The following is a 24,950-nucleotide window of genomic DNA, read 5'->3' as shown; positions in this document are numbered from 1 at the left end:
TCTCTGCCCAGCTGGCTGTCTGCGTGTAGCCATTACCCTGGACTATCACAGAGCAGAGCGGGGATTAGGGACTCATAGTTGGCCTTTTCCTCTTTCCTGCTGAGAGAGGCTGAATGCCCCCTCTCCTGTTGAGTTTCTCTTCAAGGGGAGTCTGGGCCCCACCTGTGACGTGACCGTGGAAGTTTTGGGCTCAGGGCTATATTTCTTTAAAAATGCAATCACTTCGATGTGACCTACAAATAATCTAACAGTGTCTTAGGAACATAAGGTTGGTCACCCTTACAAGAACAGTTTCTCAATGGGAAGGGCCAGAAGTCTAATTCTAGGGGCTGCTAGGAAAGGAACACTGAACTCTGACTTGACTTCATGCTGTCACTCTCACCTCATCTCTTATGAGGCTTCAACATTCCTCTTGAAGGCCATGTGACATATTCACGTTGATTCGATATAACTAAAATCTTATTTTACAGAATATTGAGGGGTGTTGCCATGCTATCTGTTAAGTAGGATTCCGTGGAGAAGGAGAATGAACGAATCTGAAAAAAAATATTGGATCTGTTTTAGGGAAAATGGGAGATATGCCTCACAAAATATTAGATTGAGCCCTGGAACTGATCAGCACTCAGCTTAGTTTAGTTGTCTCTAATTTTCCAAAGTGGTATTTGAAAATGTCCAGGAATTTTCCCACTAATCCCATTAAGAAAAATTTCGCTGTATGTTATTTACATAGTTCTTCCCTACTTAACAATTTTATATTCTTTTATAGGGACAATGGAATGGGCCAGAGACTTTAAAACGGATGCTCTTAGAATACAGTAAAATAAGATGTTAGTGGAAAGGACCAAAGTTTCTCAATCAAATTTTTGTCTTCTCAACATCCTTACTATCTACTCAGCACCTAATTGTTCTTCGAGCTCATTAAAGCTGGACTGATTCCTCCTCTAAAGACAGCTAAGGACAGCCACCCATGTGTACAGGACACATGACAGGAAGATAAATAGAATAAGTCCAAGAGAGAATCAAAATCTCTTCCCCAAACCCAGGTGGAGAGTCACTGCATTTTAGAGGGCCAACGTGAGGGTTTGTGCCTCTGGGGAGAAGTGCCACCCCCATCAGCGCCCACTCCAGGCTTCGGGAGTAGAGTGACCAGAAGGGGATGGAGCTGACAGTGGCTCTAGGATTCACGGGGGCTGACTTTAAACCTATGGTGGGTGTCAAGCCCTTTTCACTAGAAAAGGAAGACGGGGAAGTGAGGAAGGCATTTGCAGCCTGGCTCTGCATTGGGAAGGTCTTGGAGGCAGGGTTGGATGGACACAGGAAAGGGCCTGTGAAGGGGTTTGACGGCGGTGGGCTGGGAGGCATAATTAGAGTCTGTGGACTGGGGAGAGAAATGAGGCCCAAATCAGAGCAGGTGCTATCAGAACAGACTCCAAATCACCTGGAGGCAGGTCCTAAACAAGGGTGTACGGGCCTCGTACCCAAGCCCAAGGGGGTGGAAGCAGCCCCCTGCTCTAGAACAGGGTCAGGCTGTTAGCCAGGACTCTGATGTGGAAAGAAGCTTAGGTAGAAGCCTTGGGGTTAGAGAGGTGGTGCAGGAAGAGCTTGGAAGGATCTCACTGCCCTGAATGGCTCTCTGGTTGTTGTATTTTTGGACAAATCTCCTTCCAAATTGGAAGCTAGCACTTTGAAAAAGGAGGCTGGCTGTGTGTCCTCCACTGTGTCTGTCTGTATGCCAGGCACCCTTTTGCCCCAGAGTGGAAGTTCAAGAGGAGGGAGGATCAGTAAACAAGAGGAATCTGAGAATTTGTCTTTCCTGCGTAAGAGCAAAGTAGAGGGTTCTAGGAAGGGTGCTTTGGAAAGTGCCAAGCACCTTACTGGCAGGAGGTTACAGTAGTTCATTGCCTTTGCTGCTAAGTTCAGATGGAATCCAGTTCCGTGCTTGGGAATTTGCACAGTCATACAACCGATGAGGGCGGTCGTGCCAGCCTCCCGGGATGGTTGTGAGGGTTAAGCGGGGCACCTATGACGGGTTCTCAGCACCCTCCTTCCCTTCACACTGCTGTCCAAGGGTCCCAAACATGGTAGGAATATGAAGCTGCCTGCAAGCGTTTAGGAGCTGCCAGGGAAGTCACCCACGAGCCTGTGCACAGAAACCACACCTGCCCCCTTATCACTTTGTTACCATCACCCACCTGGCTCCTTGTCCTCCACTGGCCACCTCACTAGGCCTGCTGTAATTTGTAGACCAGACCCATCTTCCCCTCTCTTTTTACCCCCGGGACACTGGTGCCATGGCTTGCCCCTGTGCACGGAAGCCTGGGTTGTTAACATTGTATGTGTCTAGTATTGTTGTGACATCCCAGTAAGCACTAAAGAGCTAGACTTCATCTGGAAAGGCGGAAGGCAGTTCTGTCCCGCCCAGGACTTGCAATAATGCTGAGAACTCTGAGCTCAGAAAGCAATGGAGAGAACTGTTTCGTTTCTTTCTGCCCAGGCCAGATTCCATCCTCTCCCCGTCCTCCCCAACAACGTGACTCATAAGAAGCAGTCTGCTTTTGCATTCCAACTGATTGCTTTCTGTTCAGAGCTTACCTAGGAACCAAAGAGATTATTGAGGAGCACTGGATGTGAACGTAGCCACAGACGTAGGAGGGAAGTGGGGTAGGGGCACTGCGCAGCCAAGACTGTGGCCAGACCAGTGGCTGTAGAAAGCGCCTGATACCATAAGTATTGCTGAAAGCCATCTCAGCGTGAGTGAACTTAGTTCCGGGTGAGGCAGAACTCGGAGACTTCAGCCCTATCACCATAAAGGCTGTTGCCTTCAGGAGGGGCCCCCTTTCCCCGCATCTCACTCATATGGCAGTGTTCTAAGTCAGGGATCTGAATCTCCTGGGGAAGTAAGAATGCACTGTCGGGGCCTCTCCCAGAGACCTTGGTTCTTTGTGCCCAGGCTGAGTCTAAGAAGTCGAGTTTAAATCAACCAGGTCTGGGAACCTTGGCTTCTTGTCATTGTTATTCCATGTTTTATTTTTTTAGCTTTTGATTTTGAAAGAATTTTAGACTTAACAAAAAAGTTACAAAAATAGCACAGAGAGCTGCCTTACATCCTTCACCCAGCTTCCCGTCATGTTAACACCCTGCACACTGTAGGACAATGCATCAAAAAATTAACTCAGCTGCAGGCTTGACTCAGATTTCAGCATTTTCCCCCTAATGCCCTCTTTCTGTTCCATGATCCCACCCAGGGTCCCACGTTGCATTATCGTCATGTCTGCTTAGTCTCCTCTGATCTGTGGAGGACATTTCATGACCTTGACACTTTTGAAAAGTACCAGTCAGTTAGTTATTTTGTAGAATGCTGTCAATTTGGGAAACCTCTTCTTTTAATGGATGGGATTTTATGACGGAGGGTGGAAGTAAGAAAAATAACCCAAATGGTTAAATAATTGACGTTGACCGAAAAAACAAAAAAACCCAAACCCATGAAAATCCCACAGAATATCTAACATCGAATCACTAAGAATGATACACCTTAAAATGATTCCCAGTATTTAAGTCCAAAAGGCAGGACTGGACCTGCCATTTTTCTCCAGTCGCAAACAGGTCCCTCCAGGAACAAGGGCTGCACAAATGGGCAAGCAGCATTTGAATACCAGCAGGGCAAGTTACCTCCCAACCCCAAGAAACAAACACGTAAGATATCTTCAAGTTCTGATATGAGCCCCTGTCATCCTAGACACAGCGCTCTTAGTATACTCAATAGAACAATTTTTAGGATCTTAGGGATTACAAACAAAACAAAACAAAACACACACACACCACTTATTTCCAAATTGCTTGACATTATGTGCAAAAAATGAAAAAAAAAAAATCTGTCAGTGATCCAAAGGTGAAAGAGCACACATGTGGATTTCCGTCACATGGAAGTAAAACTCGGTCCATTTGCCATCAACATGAAAGACTGTCAGAACTTGTGCTGCCAGGCGCGTCAGGGCACAGTTGTTTCCAGGGTGGGCTCTGATTCAAACGTCCTGTCCCAAATCCTTCTCTTCCCCTTACTGTGTACGTAGGGGCCGGAGACTCGATCTCTCTGTGCCGCTGCTGCTCGTTCCCTGGGGGGACGATTACAGTCCCCACCTCATAGGGTTGCCACAAATATGGGGTGAAATGATCCATGGCAGTGCTCAGGAAATGGCAGCCACCACTGCCATTATTCTCAGATTCACATCAGCAAAGAATTGCCTGGGAGCACTTTGTAGGATCAAAACAGTTTTTTTCAATTCAAGGGAGGGGGGGAAAGAAAGAGAAAACGGACTTATGGTTTTTCCGTGAGCCCCAGACCCCGCCTGTGCTGCATGTTGACAGCAGAGGCACCTCTGCGTCAGACCCCGCTGCTGACATCGTGAGAGCTGTCCCAAGCGCCTGGGGCATCGAGTGGCCGCTGGTGCCAGCAAAGTGACCCATGCCGTCTATGGAAGGAGTGTGAGGCAGACAGGGATAAACATTTCCAGGGCCTGTTCTCTGTTAAGCAGCTGCGGGGAGGGGAGGCTGTCACATGTGACAGGCTGGCAAGCAGCTCTGCGGCAGCCAGGGCATTCAAGTGGGAGGCAGGAAGGGGGAGCAGTGGAGAGGGGCCCGGACGTTATCTTATCAGATGTCAGCCAGCCCTCCCCCCTGCACCCCTCTCCCCCTGCCCGCCAGCATTTGAGAAGTTCTAGTTGAGAATGCCCTATTTGATGGAAGGCTTGTTTCTGTTGTGCAAGTTCCATATCCTGCCAGCTCCTGTGTGTTGGTCCTCTCATTCTCATATGTCCTCAGCCCTTTTTTGCTTTCTGGAAACTTTCTGCGTGAGAGCCAACTCCTGTGCGGACAGGGTCTGCTGCCCTGCGCCCTTCCCCTCACTCCGTGTTCCTGTCAGCTCCCGGCCTCCTTGGTGGGACACTTGGCTCAAGGTGGAAGCTCACGTAGCATCTGTTGAATGAATGAATTAACTGACGAGCAGGTAGATGGAGAGACAGACACTGTAAGAGGCCCTTTCCATGCAGGACTCGAATCAGGGTACAAAGCTGATTTCAACTGATTACCTTCATTTCACACCTTCTTTCAAGAGTCTTTAACAAAGGAAGGGTTCAAATTCTTAAGGTCCTTTTCAGGGCTAGTGTATTTCTGGGAGAATTTATCTGAATTGTCATGAAGGCCCACAGAAAGTAGGACTCCATAAATGGGGCCGATTTTTCTATGAATACCTGCCTTTCAGGGACACATCTGGCAAGCAAAGGGACCTTCGCTTATACTGGCTTTTCCCCACAGCAGAGAAAAGCCCAGGCTGGAGGGGGCAGGAGGGTCCGCAGGGGTCTCGTGCATCAAAGCTGTGAATAGACCGTGAGGCTGAGGGCAGCAAGGCTGGTGCAGCACCATTAAGCTTTGTTCTGTTCTCTGAGCTGGTCCCAGATAGGCTGGCCTGATGCCCATATCTATTAGCAGATTATTGCCTGTTCCGTAAGGTGCCAGGGTCCTTACTCAAGTATTTACATGGACTGAACCCCATAGTTCTAGGGCTAAAGCAAACATGTGAACAGAACCGTTAGAGGCATCTTCCAATGCCACCAGTTCGTGGAGTCTTCTGTGGTCATTCGGCCAAGTGTGTATACCTGAAGGCACAAAGCTGTGGTTCCTAGCCCATGCCACCTCCTGCTGCTAAGGAAACGTAAGATGCCCTCCTAGTGCAGCATGGACTTATTCAGGCAGAATTTTGTATCTTGGATAAGAGGTCTCAGCAGTCCTTGTCAAGAATGAGAAATAGTTCATCTTGTTTTCTGGCTTTAAAATTATTATCTTTCTTTCACAAACACTTGAAGGAGTGTTTAAAGAACATAAAGGGTATTACAAACTAGTATTTTTATTGCTGCCCCATAGAACGAATTCCATTACTCAGTTAAATGCAATCTGCCTCCAGCCAAGGCTCTGGAGCCAAACATTTTGTCTGGATGAGTTAAATACTCAGTCTGGAGCCCAAGGGGTCCGGGGTTGCAGGAGGGTTAGCCAGTGTAGGGGCAGCTGCAGACGGGTGGCTCTAGGGCCCTGAGCTGTGATTGAAAATACAGAAGCGTGCCGGTGGCATGATCTGAGGGTCCCCCTCACCACAGAGCTTTGTGCGTCTATAAACCCATGCTTAATGTCTGTGAATCTTCCCTAAGTGTGTCCATTCTTTGAGTTAAAGTGCTGAGCGCACAATAGGTTCTCCATGAAGTATTTGTTGACTGATGGACTGATGGACTGGGTGTTGGCCCCTGTTCAGAGTGCTGATTCCTGGGAGAGAAGAAAGTACTTATTAGTAGATATTAGCCGCTGTTTGTTCTACCAGAGGCCTAGCTCTTTCAGATTCTTTGTCCATGGGCTAAGTGGGCTTTTGCCCAGGGGAGGCATCGATTTGGGTGTTGCTGCAGACACACAAGGTGGGACCCTCACCTCTGGGGAGGCCTCAGAGGACACAGGCCCCCTTGTCATAGAGGGGGCGTAGGGAATTAGGTCTGGCAAGGAAGGTGGGAAAACACTAAGGATGAGCTTTACTTTCTCCGCATTCTGATCAAGGGCCTTCCCTGAGGATCTCAGGGACTCCAGCTGACTGAGGATTTACGGTAGATGGTAGATCTGTAACACATCTCTTCTGAAAATAGAATACCCAAAACAATGTATGACTTCCATACAGAGTAGGCCAAATACAATTTATCAACTAAGGAAAATGTAATTAGGAACCTTTCAAATGAAAGGACCAGTCTTGGAAGGGGCAGCTGCCTCATCATGCAGCCTTATTCAGCCTTTATTTTGACGTCGAAATTGATCAACACTAAACAATGGAAAACCCATAATGTCAGGCTAAACATAAGCCAATTCTAAGTCAGTTAAATATGAGTGTGCCTCCAGCTGCCAGTTGTAAACCTCAGGGCGGGGAGGTCACTGGTCCTTCTTGAGCCTTGTGTGTTTCACAGAGAACATCCATCAAATCCACTCAGAAGTTTGGCAGTTTGCTCCTTGGCATCCAGTCAACAAGGAGTCACTGGTTATTCTCTGTAGAGGCCCTTTGATGAGTTGAGACTAAGACCCTGATGCTCGTGGAGAACTCATCCTGACAGCTACCCCTTGCGCCGGGTTCCGTTAATGCCTTGCTGTGGGGCCTCTACAGAGGTATGTCCCTGCAGATTTGCGGGATTATTTTACCTAATTTGCATCACTGGAGTCTGCATTTTCCTATGCTCAGTAATTCCTTTTCCAGCTCTGATCCACTCCTTATGCTCGGAAAGGCTGAGCTCTCAACATGCCACCTGCATTTTGTAGTTTGCACCATTTCTCAGGCACCTCATGACGGTGGGCCTCTCCTCCCCTACTCCCCTCTTACGAGGTCCCCTATCTGCCTGACTTTCCAGGTCAGTGCTTGTGTCATCTTCAGGTCAGTCCCTGGCAGCCGCTAGATTTTCCCTGCCCCGGCGGCCAGCCAGCCAGGGCACTTCAGCAGGAGTAGGACGGGGCCAAGTGTCTGTGAGCGCTGTGAGTCCTCTGGGAGTCCTCGGGGGAAGGAGGCCTGTGGCCTGACTGCCACGTGCCTGGCTGCTAACACCGCCTTCTCTTCTCGTCCCTTCGCCTCTGGTCTGCTGGCGCCACTGCAGTGCGGAGGACCCTGAAGAGTGGCCTGACTCCGGAAGAAGCCAGGGCCCTGGGCCTGGTGGGCACCTCAGAGCTGCAGCTGTGACCCCCTGGTGCCCTAAGGCGGATGCCCATGCAGAGTGCAAGCTCCTGCTGGAAGGAACCCCTCCGGTGGGAGGTGAGGAGGCTCTGACACCCAAAGGTTCTGAAAGGGGTGCCCATGCCTAGGTGTCACCGAGTGACTTGCGTAGCCCGCTGTGCACTGACATGGATCTTGGAGTCCCCTTCACAGACTTTCTTCATCATGTCAGCTGTGTTTCTCTTGTTTCCTTGACACCTGGCTTAGTAGTTCCAAAGCGTGACACCTTTTCTGTGCAAGGAACAGCCCTTTTAAGGAGCAAATCACTTCTGTCACAGTTACTATGGTCATGAGGCAGTTTGATTAGGTTCACAGACTGGGTCTTTCCGTAACACCAAAATATCCAGATGTAAACTCCAAAATTGTACACAAAAGAAAGCACAGATTGTTTACCAGTTGTGGATTTTAGATGTACTAAATGTTTATACAAATTCAGAAATGTACACCATGTTTCAAATACTAAATAAATAGAGTTTAATGCCATAACCGGAAATTTTCATTCTCCTGGTGCAGGACTTTAAACAGCTCCATAGGCTTGCCTCCTTCTGAATCAGCAAAGCCTTTTCTCGGGTTCATCAGAAGGACCCTGGCTTGGAATGGCCTCCAGGCCCTTTGGTTTCCTTTTTTTTTTTGTTAATTGAGTGAGAAGCACTGACATGTGCTCTTTGTAACTCCAGATTAATTAGGCATCAATCTTTGTGGCAGTACAAGTTAGCAATAACCTCATGTGTATCGCCTTACCCGTGTGCTTTGTTTTTGCTCCTTTGTGATGTAGAAACAAAAATTAGAGTAGCATTTTAAAAATCTGAACTATTCTGCAACTCATTCACTTGCTTGTTATGTAAAAATTCATTTTCTCAAAAAAATTTACTAAGTCACCAAAACAAAATGAAAATTTAAAGCTTCGTCTGCAGAGAACTTCAGAAGTGTTGTCCTTGGCACTCAAGTGCAGGTCATCAGCAGCTCAGGTGTCCAGAGGGGAAGGCGCTGTGAGGAGCTCTCAGCAGCCGCAGAGCCACGCTGAGGGGCCTGATGCCCAGGTGGTGGCCAAGCCCTCCACAGAGACCCTCAGCCCAGGGTCACATGGCTCCCTGTGAAGAAACTCTGCCTCTGAAAATAGGGAAGGGGTCAACAATTGCAGCAGGTATTCAATGGCGGCGGTGCCAAAAGATCATCAGGTCACCAATTCTATCTGTGCCTTCTTTTTTAAAATTAATTAATTAATTAATTTATTTTTTGGCTGCATTGGGTCTTCGTTGCTGCACGTGGGCTTTCTCTAGTTGCAGCGAGTGGGGGCTACTATTCGTTGCGGTGCGTGGCCTCTAGGCATGCGGACTTCAGTAGTTGTGGCACTCAGGCTCAGTAGTTGTGGCTCATGGGCTCTAGAGTGCGGGCTCAGTAGTTGTGGTGCATGGGCTTAGTTGCTCCGTGGCATGTGGGATCTTCCCGGACCAGGGCTCGAACCCGTGTGCCCTGCATTGGCAGGCAGATTCTTAACCACTGTGCCACCAGGGAAGTCCCCTGTGCCTCACTTTCAAAACATCTGTGACTGTGCATTCCTGAATCTGGGCAGATGTGATTTAGAGATAGGATGCAGTCCTGTAGACTGAAGAGCTGAAGATAATATATTCACCCCACAGGCTTCTGTGACTGTTTCCCCCCCATCTTCTGCATCTCCACTATCAGGGAGACAGGGAGCTCTTTCAAGTGGGCATTTGTCAAATAATACATGATGCATGTGAGCCCCCCAGAGAGTCTGGAACCTACAAGAGTTAGGTCTGTATATTCCAGACAATTGAGTTTATTTAATCACTTTATTGAAACGGGTGCATAGGGTATCAATGTTTATTTCCTTATGGTTCTAAATAACGTATAATATTCCACATGTGGTTTAGTGGTTTGTGAGAGCCTCGGCACTGAATATGAACATGGAATATCTGTATCACTGGGGATTGTGATGGGCAAACAGAAGGAAGACACCTTTTTTTTTTTTTCACCATTTAGTGAACAAATACTTTGATGCCCTTCTGGGGGCCCCTGGTGTTCTACTGAGAGTTACTGCTTTAGAATAAAAGGTCACATTTGGAAGGAAGTGACTGAATAAATCTAATGTTCATTTTATTTTAGGAATTAAAAAATTCTCAGAGGGAGCAAGCTAGGTCAACTAATTTCTTGGTTACCGCTAGGTAAAGCGGGTCTCTTTTTATTGGGAATTGGTTTAGTAGTTTTTAGTGAATCTGAAGGATTTTTTTCTATTGCTCACTTCCTCTCTCCTTGTCGCCACTCATTCTGGCTGCCTCTATTAGCGTTTTTAATTCAAGAAGTTAAATTTCTCTAAAAGACTTTTTAGAAGCATTAAAGTGAATGATACTTCACACTTGTGAGATGCTGTTGCTAATTGTGCTGGTCATCACCATACATATTCTTGTGTCTATTTCTTAATCTGGGTTGAAATTACAAAACTGCTGGTAAAGAAAGGCAAATACTTTAAAGATGCCTGGATTTTGGTTTCTTTGGAGTCTTAAGGTTTTTTCTTTCTATTTAAAAAATAACTTACTGAGGGATTTGGGGATGGAGGGGAGGGTGCACAAAGATATACCATGCTTATGGATTGGAAGAATACTGTTAAAACAACTATACTACTCACGGCAATCTACAGATTCATTGCAATCCCTATCAAAATACCAATGGCATTTTTCACAGCAGTAAAATAAATAATTCTAAAATTTGTATGGAAACACAAAAGACACTGAATAGCCAAATAGCCAAAACAATCATGAGAAAGAAGAACAAAGTTGGAAGTATCACACTCCCTGATTTCAAACTATACTGCAAAGCTACAATCATCAAAACAGTGTGGTACTGGCACAAAAACAGACACATAGATCAATGGAACAGAAAAGACAGCCCAGAAATGCCACACTTATATTGTCATAATTAATCTACAACAAAGGAGGCATGAATATACAATGGGGAAAATATAGCATTTTAAATTAATAGTGTTGGGAAAATTGGACAGCTACATGAAAAGAATCAACCTGGACTACTCTCTCATACCATGCACAAAAATAAATTCAAAATGGATTAAAGACTTAAATGTAAGACCTGAAACCATAAAACTTCTAGAAGGAAACATAGGCAGTATGCTCTTTGACATTTTTTCTTTTTTTTTTTGCTCAGGCAAGGGAAACAGAATAAACAAATGGGACTACATCAAACTGAAAAGCTTTTGCACAGGGAGAGAAACTATGAACAAAATGAAAAGGCCACCTACTGAGTGTGGGAAGACATTTGCAAACAATATACTTGATAAGGGGTTAATAGCCAAAATATCCAAAGAACTCCTGCAACTCAACATAAAAAAAAACCCAAAACCTGATTAAAAAATGGGCAGAGGGGACCTCCAGGGTGGTCCAGTGGTTAGGACTCCATGCTTCCAATGCAGGGGGCGCAGGTTCGATCCCTGGTTGGGAAGCTAAGATCCCACAAGCTGCATGGCACAGCCAAAAATAAATAAATAACAATTTAAAAAAATGGGCAGAGGACCTGAATAGACATTTTTCCAAAGAAGGCATACAGATGGTCAATAGGCACCTGAAAAGATGCTCAACATCACTAATCATCAGACAAGTGCAAATCAAAACTACAATGACATATCATCTCATACCTGTCAGGATGACTATTATAAAAAAGACAACAAATAAGTGTTGGGGAGAATGTGGAAAAAAGGGAAACCTTGTTGCTGGGAATGTAAATTGATGTAGCCACTATGGAAAACAGTATATAGGGTCCTCAAAAAATTAGAAATAGAACTACCATATGATCTAGCAACTCCACTTCTGGGTATTTATCTAAAGAAAACAAAAACACTAATTAGAAAAGATATATGCACCCCTATGTTTATTGCAGGATTACTTACGATAGCCAAAAATATAGAAGCAACCTAAGTTCCCATCGATAGATGAATGAATAAAGAAGATGTGGTGTATATATATATTTTCACACGCACACAATGGAATGTTACTCAGCCATAAAAAAAGAATGAAATCTTGCCAATTGTGACAACATGGATGGACCTAGAGGGTATTACGCTAAGTGAAATAAGTTAGACAGAGAATGACAAATACCATATGATTTTACTTTAATGTGAAATCTATACATGAAAACAAATGAACAAACATAACAAAACAGAAACAGACTCATAGATACAGAGAACAAACAGGTGTTTGCCAGAGGGGAAGGAGTTGGGGGAAGGAGAGAAATAGGTGAGGGAAATTAAGAGGTATAAACTTCCAGTTATAAAATAAATGAGTCACAGGTATGAAATATACAGTGTGGGGAATATAGTCAATAATTACATAATATTTTTGTATGGTGTCAGATGGTAACTAGACTTATGGTGATCATTTTGAAATGTATAGAAATATTGAATCACTATGTTGTACATTAGGAAATAACTAACATGGTGTTATAGGCAAATTATACTTCAAAACAAACTCTTAGAAAAAGAGATCAGATTTGTGGTTACCAGAGGCAGCAGGTGGGGGGAGGAGGAATTGGATGAAGGCAGTCAAAAGGTACAAACTTCCAGATAAGGTAAATAAGTACTAGGGATGTAATGTACATGATAAATATAATTAACACTGCTGTATATTGTATATGAAGTTGTTAAGAGAGTAAATCCTATGAATTCTTATCACAAGAAAAAAATACTTTTCTGTTTCTTTAATTTTGCATCTATATGAGAGGATGGATGTTCACTAAACGTACTGTGTAATCATTTCATGATGTATGTAAGTCAGATCATTAAACATATATAGGGCTATATGTCAATTATATCTAAATAAAACTGGAAGAAAATAAAGATATTCCACAGAGGATCGGCGCAGCACATTAAAGATATGGCATTAAATCCACCACAAGGTAAGTAGGACACCTTCTGTTCCTCTGTGTCAGCGGCAGGCTTTCTTGGACTGCGATAGGTCACTGCAGTACTTGGACTATTCAGTTGGCCTAGCTAAGCAGAGGCCTTGGCTATTGCTCTTTCAGAAAATAAACCAGAAGGCTCATTTTCCTTCAGAGAGACCCCTTACCCCTTAGTAGCATCTGCCTAGAAATGCTTTTAACCCTGCACTGCTTTCTGGGAGGGGGTTCCACAGGGTGACAGCCAGATATTTCTGGGCACGGCAGTGGGCTAGGAAACAGAAGCAATCACCCCTTCCAAAAAACATTTGAATTGAGTACCCAAGGGAGAAATTATATTTTTGTAAACCCCAAGTTTCAAATAAGAATCTAAAATGTAGCTATACAGAAAGAGATGGATACCTGGGGAAGCTTTTGTAGCTGTTCTATCCAGCCTCAGAAAAAAAGGTGTCCTTGATGGTATGCTGATTTAGGTCATTTTGACTGGAGCTCAGCACACAGCAGCTGGTGGTAGACCTGGCTACAGAATTAGAGGAATTCAATCAACATCAGAGCGCTTCTTGGCTCAGAAGATTAGGCATAAGATTGGAAGTGACAAGGGAATAAAGGAGTCCATTCCCAGTGTAAACCATCCTCAGATATGCAGTCTCAATGGAAGAAAATGGGCTCTAATCGAGGAGCCCGTCAGTAGGTGGTATAAAAAAATAACTTGTCTATCTATGGAAGAAGAACTTGTCCTGAAATTTGTAAAGGTTGTAGAAGTTTAAACAACTTCCTAAATCAACGTCTGTAAATGGAAGTTCACCTTTGGGTTAAATTAAACTTTATAAGCTTGTGTTTATAGAAGAATGTTGTAAGACTAATTTTTATATTTGTCTTGTGCTTGATTGAATTTTTCCTATTATTGATATGATAATATTGAAGGTGATTTCCCATTTTTTTAAATGGCCAAAAACATGATGTGTGAGGATGGTAATTAAGGCCACAGCAGTCTGTGTTAGAATCACATGTTTAAAGGAAAATAGTTTTTCTTATTAAGTTGTTCAATAAGCCTATATTCTAGAATCCCAACACTCTGTCTGGAACCTGTGTGGCCACAGTCTAGAGCCACCTATGGGAGCAGGTGTGCCTCGGGAACCACCAGAGATTTAAACAGAGATCCTCAAGTGCAATCTGTATCCCATCTCTCCCAAGGGATGACCTCATTTAAAAAAAAAAAAGTTTGAAAGTATAAAGTTGGGCACTGGAGCCTTGGTAAAGGTAAGCTGTTCTTCCAGAGGTTTAATCTTGTCCTTAATAGTTTGTCCCTCACCGTGCAGCTTTTGCTTGAGGGACGAGGTGTCTTCATTGGTCTTGAACTATACTGAGGCCTGTTTGTGTCCCTGCTCTGGTTGCTCTCCGAGGTATTCTTTGCCACTCTTTATGCTGTGAAAAAAGATAAAGGTCACTGATCCGTAGAGGAAGAGAAGGTGATTTGAGAAATGTCACTTCTTGAGCAATTACTTCTGAATTTGGGAGCGTGTTCTCAGTCAGGCCCACCTGCTCCCTGGGAGGGCAGAGGAGATGAACTGCTTTAAGATGTAGAAAATTTGCACCTTCATTTCCCTCAGCTTTCCATGCTGGAGACCGTGCAGAGCCCTAGAGGCTGAGTTGCTTCGGGGCCTTTGGCTACAACGCGGGGCAAAGCCCAGAACCCACGCTGGCCACTCTGCAGCCAGAGAAACGGGCCCTTTTCCAAGGTATGCAGTGGCATGCTGACTCATCCCTGGCCTTCCCTGTGAGCCAGGGGTTGTAAAAAGAATATTTAAAGTATGAAAGGATGCTGTATCTTACAAAAGTATATTAAATTGAGTAAATGTCCCTGTTCTTTGTTGAATATAGCATGTTATAAAAGGGCTTTGCAGCAGTTATTCTGAGATTTGTAATGTAAAAACAAGCCATGCGTGGTCTAAGACAGGGCTGCCCAATAGAAATGTGAGGATGGAAATGTTCTATATGTGCCCTATTCCAATATGGTAGCCACTAGACATGCGTGATTACGGAACACTTGAAATGTGACTAGAGAGACGAGCAGAATTTTATTTACGTTTAATGGCTACCTGTGGTTAGTCACTACTGTACAGTACTGGATATCACAGGTCTGAGAGAACGCATCTTTTTATGTACTTTGTTGCTGTTTATTCATTTTACAAAAAGGAAGTTTTTATGTGAAATTGTGTATAGAATTGCTTTGGACTGCCGTTCTATCAAGAACTTAAGTACAGTGTCTAAGAAGCTATGTCCACTGCCTGCCTACATTGTGTCCTGAGCCTTGGGAGTTCTTGTCCTCAGTGGAGAATTCTGTGATTGATGTTCACTGCCATCAAATACGCACTCTTCTCTCCCTACGTATCCCACCTAGAGGATGCGCTCTCTCCTCAGCGGAGTCCACATCAAGCCTGTATGCGTGACCCGGTGATACACGCCGTGGCCAAGAACACATCTCCAACAGCTAAATCCACCCTGTAATAAAGCTTTACAAAGCACCACTTAGTTCTTGTATTGCTTTCACCATGGTCCTCACTACTGCATTTCACCCTTATCATCTGGGAGGCCTACTCTCAATAGAGTTTATCCACGTGAGATGAATTGGTTGGATATTGGCAAACATCCAGTTGGATGGGTGCGTTTATTTGAAGTGCTGCCTCTACCAAGGTGGGTATTGGGCAAGGCCTGGGTGTTGGGTGCTATAGGAAACATAAGGATGTGTGCCCACAAAGATCCCACTTCTGAAACCACAAATAGAGGGACATTGTCTGATAAAAGATTTCTGAGTCACAGCCGGTGAGTGGCAAGAGGCAGTCTGGGAGAGACAGTTTGGATGCCAAAACATTGGCATACCAGCAACATATTGCATTACAACAGGGTCTTCTGAGAGAGGTGGTCTCTGAGCTGAACCAAGATGTCCTGCCTCTAAAATAAAAGCAGTGGTTGCATTTTGAGGATTTAAATGAACATTTAAACAGAATTTTCACAGCTTTTTTTCTCATTATTTGGTAGTCTGTTCTATTGGTCTATCCTGGATTTAAGTATGTGGCAGCTCCTGATTCAGCACAAAATTATGAATTAAGTTTAATCTAATATTTCATGTGGTTTCACAATAAGCAGCATAGCTTGCACTGGTAAATTAAGGCCCCCATCTCAACTACCATTGAGGACACAGAGGAAACAAGGCAAGATGATCAAAAGTTAACCGAGTGGTACAGGCGTGAAGCGCTCCCCCCTAGAGTGGGCTCTCCTTGTGAACTCAGCTTCTCAGAAGCTTTGAGGTGGAGGTAGACTGGAGCTGGACCTTGGAAGGAAGACGTGGCACAACTGGCCAGCACTGGCAGGTAGGAAACTATAGGTATGAAGTCGCAGAAGGAGAACCACACTGGTGTTTAGGAAGCAAAGTGAGAGGATCAGTAGGCAGAGCCAGATGGCTCATGTAGAAAGTTAACGGCTAGAAAGAAAGGTTACAGTCACATTACAAAGGGAGAAGGGACTAAACTTTGAGTTCTTACCTGTGTATTTAATCTTCACAGTAACTCCATAATGAAGGCTGATGTGTTAACCAGAGAATGCTTGGTGGGAAAAACAGAATCCAGTCTAGGCTGGTTTAAGCCAAAGAAGGAAATTAATCACAAGATCCCAATTTGGATTGGTACTCACCCAGTGTCAGTCAACTGTAGTCAAGGAGGCAGAGTTATACTACACAAATGTGGCTACCAGGGACCCTATGTATATATAAGTGGCTACTGTGTTGAACAGAAAAAAAGTTAAGAATACATATTGTAATCTCTAGAGCAACTGCTAAAATATAATGCAAAGAAGTATAACTTAAAATCAACAGGTAAGTTAAAATGGAATTATTTAAAAATTAAAATTAGAGGGATAAAGAACAGGGGTATAGATAAAATATGATTTGTCATAAGCTGATAATTGTTGTAACTGGGTGATGGATACACGGGGATTCATTATACTATTCTATCTTTGTAAATGTTTAAAATTCTCCATAATAAAAAGTTTTAAAAATGGATGTATTTCATATAGAAACTAAAAGGTCCCTTGGTTCTTCTGTTCCAGTCATTGTATATGCTTCACTAGATTAAAAACATTTTGAGATCTTCTCCTGCAATGAAAGCAAAACCACCCAGACCCATTAAGTAGAAAGTTTCAGAGTCAGTGAACATTACTGTCATCATTGTGGTTGATTAAAAGCCCTGATGCTTGGAATCTTTCCTTGCAATTTTGATTTAGTAGGTCTGGAGTGGGATCTATGCATCTTATTTTCTACACACGATTCCACTGACACTGATGCATGTCCACGTTTGGGGAGCACAGGAATAACCCATGTTCTGTGGATTATCCTGTGCAAGCTGCCCCTTGTCATGCCTATCCTTGGCTTGGGTACTTCCCTGCTGTAGGACGCAAGCAGCATGATGATGTGGCACTTCATGCACAGTCTTAGCTACATCAATGCATCGTGAAGCACCCTGCCATTTATTCTCTTTCTGTAATTCCAGCATAGAGTCTTCTTCCTGGGCGGTTGATTTATAGTAGTGCCTATTGCCATTTTAATTGCTTTAGTTTCAAAACATTAGTATCCTTGTGAGCTTTTCCCCCATGTAACCCACTCAACCTATGCATTGTCTGAAGCCTTTCACCAGGAATGCTCCCTTCCCCCTTCACCAGGGCCAGCTTCATGGGCATGTGACCTGTGCAGTCACACAGAGCTCCACACTCAGAAGGCCTCACACTTGGTTTAATGCTCTCCTGTTACTGCCTTGAAATTCTTAGTTTTATCTTTGAACTTGTGTTTTGTAAGTCAAGCGTGATGAAACAAGCATACACATGGGCAGAGGAGATATGTGAAATATGTGTGTCCACTGTTCCTTACCACCTCTTTCATTTACAGCCATCGTGATTCTCGTGAGCACAGAATTCTAGTGGGCCCACCATACATGAGAGTCCAGGGAGGTTCAGAGTTAAGTACAAGGCAAGCATGTTATGTCTACAACTGAGAAAATGGGGACACAAGGGCCCCAAAAGGTCATACTTTCTATTTGAACCAGACTTGATTTGAATGCAAAAAGAAGATAATGGCATTCTAAGAAGCATGAATGACCATGGCACCCAAACATTCCCTTTCTTACTCATGTTACTTTCCTGTATTAGCCAACCACTTACGCTGAAATGATGACACAGAAGAAAAGGAAAACATAGGGCAGCTCAAAATTTCTCTTTCTTTCAGTCCTTCCTTAGTCATCGGTAAGTTGAGGGTGTTGATAGAATGTGTACATATCAAGAAGTGAAATATCAGTTGAGCTAGTTTTGCATGTTGTTTCCACTGTTCTGATAAGAATGAAACATATATGCATACAAAAGGTATAAATAATTGTGTAATTTTTGGTAATGCTGTACATGAGTTAAATGCTCTGTAGCTGCACTAAAAACTGGAATAGCACAATACAAAGAGGAACGATAAAATTAACGCTAATAATTTAAAGTTTTAATTTTTCCTAGAACAGCATCAAGTACCAAACAGATAAAACACTGTAACAAGTTGTGAGAGAAACCACAGAAGAAAGGTAAAACAAATTAGTACTTTTAACAGCTTTATTGGACTATAATGGCTTTACAATGGTGTGTTAGTTTCTGCTGTATAACAAAGTGAATCAGCTATACATATACATATATCCCCATATCTCCTCCCTCTTGCGTCTCCCTCTCACCCTCCCTATCCCACCCCTCTAGGTGGACACAAAGCACCAAGCTGATCTCCCTGTGCTATGTGGCTGCTTCCCACTAGCTATCTATTTTACATTTGGTAGTGTATATATGTCCATACCACTCTCTCACTTTGTCCCAGCTTACCCTTCCCCCTCCCCGTGTCCTCAAGTCCATGCTCTATGTCTGCGTCTTTATTCCTGTCCTACCCCTAGGTTCTTCAGAACCTTTTTTTTTTTTAGAGCCCATATATATGTGTTAGCATACGGTATTTGTTTTTCTCTTTCTGACTTACTTCACTGTGTACGACAGTCTCTAGGTCCATCCACCTCACTACAAATAACTCAATTTCGTTTCTTTCTATGGCTGAGTAATATTCCATTGTATATATGTGCCCATCCTCTTTATCCATTCATCTGTCAATGGACACTTAGGTTGCTTCCATGTCCTGGCTATTGTAAACAGAGCTGCAATGAACACTGTGGTACATGGCTCTTTTTGAATTATGGTTTTCTCAGGGCATATGCCCAGTAGTGGGACTGGTGGGTCATATGGTAGTTCTATTTTTAGTTTTTTAAGGACCCTCCATACTGATCTCCATAGTGGCTGTATCCATTTACATTCCCACCAACAGTGCAAGAGGGTTCCCATTTCTCCACACCCTCTCCAGCATTTACTGTTTGTAGATTTTTTGATGATGGCCATTCTGACTGGTGTGAGATGATACCTCATTGTAGTTTTGATTTGCATTTCTCTAATGATTAGTGATGTTGAGAATCCTTTCATGTGTTTGTTGGCAATCAGTATATCTTCTTTGGAGAAATGTCAATTTAGGTCTTCTGCCCATTTTTTGATTGGGTTGTTTGCTTTTTGGATATTGAGCTCCATGAGCTGCTTGTATACTTTGGAGATTAATCCTTTGTCAGTTGCTTCATTAGCAAATATTTTCTCCCATTCTGAGGGCTGTCTTTTCGTCTTGTTTATGGTTTCCTTTGCTGTGCAAAAGCTTTTAAGTTTCATTAGGTCCCATTTGTTTATTTTTGTTTTTATTTCCATTTCTCTAGGAGGTGGGTCCAAAAGGATCTTGCTGTGATTTATGCCATAGAGTGTTCTGCCTATGTTTTCCTCTGAGACTTTTATAGTGTCTGGCCTTACATTTAAGTCTTTAATCCATTTTGAGTTTATTTTTGTGTATGGTGCTAGGGAGTGTTCTAACTTAATTCTTTTACATGTAGCTGTCCAGTTTTCCCAGCATCACTTATTGAAGAGGCTGTCTTTCCTCCATTGTATATTCTTGCCTCCTTTATCAAAGATAAGGTGACCATATGTGCATGGGTTTATCTCTGGGCTTCTATCCTGTTCCATTGATCTATATTTCTGTTTTTTTGCCAGTACCATACGGTCTTGATTACTGTAGCTTTGTAATATAGTCTGACGTCTGGGAGCCTGATTCCTCCAGCTCCATTTTTCTTTCTCAGGATTTCTTCGGCTATTTGGGGTCTTTTGTGTTTCCATACAAATTGTGCAACTTTTTGTTCTAGTTCTGAAAATGTGAAAAATGCCATTGGTAGTTTGATAGGGATTGCATTGAATCTGTAGATTGCTTTGGGTAGTAGAGTCATTTTCACAATGTTGATTCTTCCAATCCAAGAACATGGTATATCTCTCCGTTTGTATCATCTTTCTTCCATCAGTGTCTTAATAGTTTTCTGCATACAGGTCTTTTGTCTCCTTAGGTAGGTTTATTCCTAGGTATTTTATTCTTTTTGTTGCAATGGTAAATGGGAGTGTTTCCTTAATTTCTCTTTCAGATTTTTCATCAGTAGTGTATAGGAATGCAAGAGATTTCTGTGCATTAATTTTGTATCTTAAAACTTTACCAAATTCATTGATTAGCTCTAGTAGTTTTCTGGTAGCATCTTTAGGATTCTCTATGTATAGTATCATGTCATCTGCAAACAGTGACAGCTTTACTTCTTCTTTTCCGAGTTGGATTCCTTTTATTTCTTTTTCTTCTCTGATTGCTGTGGCTAAAACTTCCAAGACTATGTTGGGCACCTTTGTCTTGTTCCTGATCTTAGAGGAAATGGTTTCAGTTTTTCACCATGGAGAACGATGTTGGCTTTAGGTTTGTCATATATGGCCTTTATTATGTTGAGGTAAGTTCCCTCTATGCCTACTTTCTGGAGGGTTTTTATCATAAATGGGTGTTGAATATTGTCAAAAGCTTTTCCTGCATCTATTGAGATGATGGTTTTTCTCCTTCAGTTTGTTAATATGGTGTATCACATTGATTAATTTGTGTATACTGAAGAAGCCTTGCATTCCTGTGATAAAGCCCATTTGATCATGGTGTATGATCCTTTTAATGTGCTGTTGGATTCTGTTTGCTAGTATTTTGAGGATTTTTGCATCTATGTTCATTAGTGATATTGGCCTGTAGTTTTCTTTCTTTGTGACATCTTTGTCTGGTTTTGGTACCAGGGTGATGGTGGCCTCATAGAATGAGTTTGGGAGTGTTCCTCCTTCTGCAATATTTTGGCAGAGTTTGAAAAGGATAGGTTAGCTCTTCTCTAAATGTTTGATAGAATTCACCTGTGAAGCCATCTGGTCCTGGGCTTTTGTTTGCTGGAAGATTTTTAATCACAGTTTCAGTTTCAGTGCTTGCAACTGGTCTCTTTATATTTTCTATTTCTTCCTGGTTCTGTCTCGGAAGGTTGTGCTTTTCTAAGAATGTGTCCATTTCTTCCAGGTTGTCCATTTTATTGGCATATAGTTGCTTGTAGTAATCTCTCATGATCCTTTGTATTTCTGCGGGGTCAGTTGTTACTTCTCCTTTTTCATTTCTAATTCTATTGATTTGAGTCTTCTCCCTTTCTTTCTTGATGAGTCTGTCTAATGGTTTATCAATTTTGTTTATCGTCTCAAAGTACCAGCTTTTAGTTTTATTGATCTTTGCTATCATTTCATTTCTTTATTTATTTCTGATCTGATCTTTATGATTTCTTTCCTTCTGCTAACTTTGGGGGTTTTTTTGTTCTTCTTTCTCTAACTGCTTTAAGTGTAAGATTAGGTTGAGATTTTTCTTGTTTCTTGAGGTAGGATTGTATTGCTGTAAACTTCCCTCTTAGAACTGCTTTTGCTGCATCCCATAGGTCTTGGGTCGTTGTGTTGTCATTGTCATTTGTTTCTAGGTATTTTTTGATTTTCTCTTTGATTTCTTCAGTGATCTCTTGGTTATTTAGTAGTATATTTTTTAGCCTCCATGTATTTGTATTTTTTACAGATTTTTTCCCTATAATTGATATCTAGTCTCACAGCATTGTGGTCAGGAAAGATACTTGATATGATTTCAATTTTCTTAAATTTACCAAGGTGTGATTTGTGACCCAAGATATGATCCTGGAGAATGTTCCATGAGCACTTGAGAAGAAAGTGTATTCTGTTGTTTTTGGATGGAATGTCCTGTAAATATCAATTAAGTCCATCTTGTTTAATGTGTCATTTAAAGCTTGTGTTTCCTTATTTATATTTTCATTTTGGATTATCTGTCCTTTGGTGAAAGTGGGGTGTTAAATTCCTCTACTGTTATCGTGTTACTGTTGATTTCCCCTTTTATGGCTGTTAGCATTTTCCTTATGATGTATTGAGGTGTTCCTATATTGGGTGCATAAATATTTACAATTGTTATATCTTCTTCTTGGATTGATCCCTTGATCATTATGTAGTGGCCTTCTTTGTCTCTCGTAATAGTCTTTATTTTAAAGTCTATTTTGTCTAATATGAGAATTGCTACTCCGTATTAGTACTTTTAATGGTACTGTTTATCTGATTTTTGGACAAAGGCCCCCACATTTTCATTCTGCACTGGGTCCTACATATTGGGTAGCCATTCGTGCTCTTGAGTGCTCTGCTCCTCCTGAGGCAGGTTTCAAACATTTCCTTGTTGGAACCCCCTTCTGTCTACAGCCCTTTGGGGATTCCACCTGATTGTCACTGATTTAAAGAGTGCCATTGTTTTGTGGCTCCTCTGCTGCTTCATTTATGAAATCCAGAGCTGGACCAGGACTTGAGAAATAATTCAGGGGCTCCATGATCTCTAGAGGAAGGACACCTGCCACAGTGGAAGATGATGCAACTTCTCAATCCCCTTCTAACCCTGACTTGGGGAGGCAGCCAAATGCTGGAATCTCTTATCTGGCACTGCTGGTTCTCCCTTTGATGAGTTTTGGCAGAAAAATGCTTCTGGAAGACTAAACCTCAGCTATTATCCTTGACAACTTGGTTCCTCTCTATCCTTTTCTGCTACCCCATGAATTGTTGAGCAGTTGTGAGTAGGCAGAGCAGGTGGAGGCTCTTGTCAACAGTGACTGATTTCATCAAAACTCTGCATGAAGAGTCCTGGCAAAGCAATGCTTGGGAGGTTTTGTTTTGTTTTGGTTTTAATGGTACAGCAGAATCACCTCTTCTTTAAAAAAAAAAGTGATAAAGATAATTTTGGCAAATGTGCAACTATCACATCACAAAACTGGAAACAAGAAACTTTATAGGAAACCGATGAAGATGAGAAACTATAGGAAACTGAAAATGAGCAAAGCAAGATCTGTTTGTGGTAAAGGATATAAAGAACACAAAAATGTATATTCAAGGTCTTTCATGGAACATTATAACCCATCAAATTAAGGTATCAATATTCTCTAACAACAAAAATTAACTGATCTGAGGAAGGGTAATGCAGAAGTATTCTAATGCAGTGCTGCCCAATAGAACTTTCTGTGATGATACAGAAATGTTTCATCATCTCTGTGCTAATACAGAATCCACTAGCCACATGAATACTCCCATTGTGGCTAATATAACTGAGGAACTGAATTTTTAACATGGCTTAAATTTAGCTGCTTTAAAAAGTGGCTACCAATTGAGCAGCATAGTTCTAATGCCTCATAGGTCAAAACCAGTGGTTTCTATGGGGGACTTCTCTAATTACTGTTGAGGGGTAGGGGGTTGGAGTAGAAAGAGAAGAAAGCTCTTAAGAGATCTACTTAGTCACTTACAAAACACCTTACATTCGCCACAGCTTCCAGAATCAGTAGGTGGCACAACCTGCTGTAAGGGGTATGAGGGAAGGATTCTTGGGGAGACCTGAGTATGCCCTTCCAACTCCTGGCTCAAGCCAATGGCAGTAAAAGGCCTAGGATTTTGTCACTCAGATGGGGAGAGGACTATGGTTCCACACACAGAATCTGAGGCTTGGGCCACGCCTGGGGCATCTGTGCATGGAAATCGTCGCTGTGGGGCTGCCAGGGAGCTGGAGGTGGGGCACTCATTTTCGGACAGGGTTTCCAGAGCCAGAGGAGGACCTAGAGGTGGAAGGAGGACCTGCGGGCCCTTTCTGGCCACCTGCAGGCTGAACAGACCCTTTCTTTTTGGGGATTAAGGTCTTGTTCTTGCTCTTGAACACTTTGCTGGGATCCAGCTTGTTCACAAAGGAGTCGGTCTCTTCCGTGAGTAGGTTTGTGTTGTAGGTGATGGGTTTATACATGTTGAACCATTGCTGTAAGGCAGAATTAGGAGAGAGGGTCACAATTCAAAGGAGAAGAGCATATGTTTATGTTCTTTAGGGGAGATACAGGGGTAGAGAGCTGGGGAGATGAGGCAGAGTAAAAGACTTTGGGAAAAACTGCCTCTAAAATCTATTAGCACTTCCTTTAGGTAAAAGGGAAGACAGACACACATTGCTTTATGGGGTCTCATAACCTTTAAACATGAGGACTAAGAATCTGAGTAAAGGGAAGTTGCTGCTCTCTTCCCAACAGGCTTTCTGGGCAGCTGAGGGCAAAGAGCATCTACCTTTATTTTCATTGATCACAACCACCCACTATGTTGCCTGGATGTATGTCACTGTCATGTGACATTTGAGGAAAGTGAGGTCCACTCGATGAATACACACATTCATCGAGTCCCTCATTTTTTGCCACCCAGTCAAAAGTTCTTCTAGACACACCTGGTGCTCTCAAACCAGGCAGTATATCAGCATTACCTGACATCTGTATGTTTAAAATGGTGTCTGGATCTATAATATAAATGAGGCACATCCATACTTTGAAATACTCTATATCATTGAAAAAGACAGCTCTCTATATATTGATAGGGAATGAGCTCCAACATGGAGTTAAGTGAAAAGAAGGTGCAGAACAATGTGAATAGTATATCGCACTTGTGATTTAGAAAAAAGGAACCAAAAACTGTATGCATGCATGCTTTCTATCCAATAAAGTATCTCAGTGAGGGCACAAGAGAAACTAACAGTGGCTACCTGTGAGGAAGTGGATGGGGAAGCTGGAGAACCAGTGAATAAGAGACTGATATTTCACTGTTGCTGTATGCATGTACTGCCTATCCAAAATGAATGATCAAACCTAATCTCCCCCCACCACCAACTCCTTTTTATTAGAAGTAAAAACTCCCCAGGTGATTCTGAGTATCAGCCAAGTTGGGA

At 42.8% G+C, this 24,950-nt stretch overlaps 2 protein-coding genes and 1 pseudogene across 15 annotated transcripts in view; 1 reads left to right on the top strand and 2 right to left on the bottom strand.

The window, feature by feature from the left end:
* Positions 1 to 8,266, top strand: part of FHOD3 (formin homology 2 domain containing 3) — a 490,767-nt gene extending 482,501 nt beyond the window's left edge. For all 12 annotated transcript variants that reach the window (XM_082415972.1, XM_082415969.1, XM_082415967.1 and 9 more), the window contains one exon: positions 7,665 to 8,266. In XM_082415972.1, the coding sequence (XP_082272098.1) occupies positions 7,665 to 7,747 (83 nt within the window). In that variant the 3' untranslated portion in view covers positions 7,748 to 8,266. The remainder of the gene's footprint in view (positions 1 to 7,664) is intronic.
* Positions 1 to 24,950, bottom strand: part of LOC309639174 (large ribosomal subunit protein uL4 pseudogene) — a 470,274-nt pseudogene that overhangs the window by 191,356 nt on the left and 253,968 nt on the right. The window lies entirely within an intron of this gene.
* The window catches only part of TPGS2 (tubulin polyglutamylase complex subunit 2), a 66,932-nt gene continuing 53,886 nt past the window's right edge, over positions 11,905 to 24,950 (bottom strand). For both annotated transcript variants that reach the window (XM_082416220.1, XM_082416221.1), the window contains 2 exons: positions 16,394 to 24,005; positions 11,905 to 14,128 (listed from right to left, as the gene is read on the bottom strand). In XM_082416220.1, the coding sequence (XP_082272346.1) occupies positions 23,775 to 24,005 (231 nt within the window). In that variant the 3' untranslated portion in view covers positions 11,905 to 14,128; positions 16,394 to 23,774. The remainder of the gene's footprint in view (positions 14,129 to 16,393; positions 24,006 to 24,950) is intronic.

This window comes from Balaenoptera physalus (assembly GCF_965194825.1).
Source record: "Balaenoptera physalus genome assembly, chromosome: 12".
Lineage (NCBI taxonomy): Eukaryota > Metazoa > Chordata > Mammalia > Artiodactyla > Balaenopteridae > Balaenoptera > Balaenoptera physalus.
The sequence above is the reverse complement of the archived record's forward strand: the minus strand, read 5'-3'. Positions and strand labels throughout refer to the sequence as shown.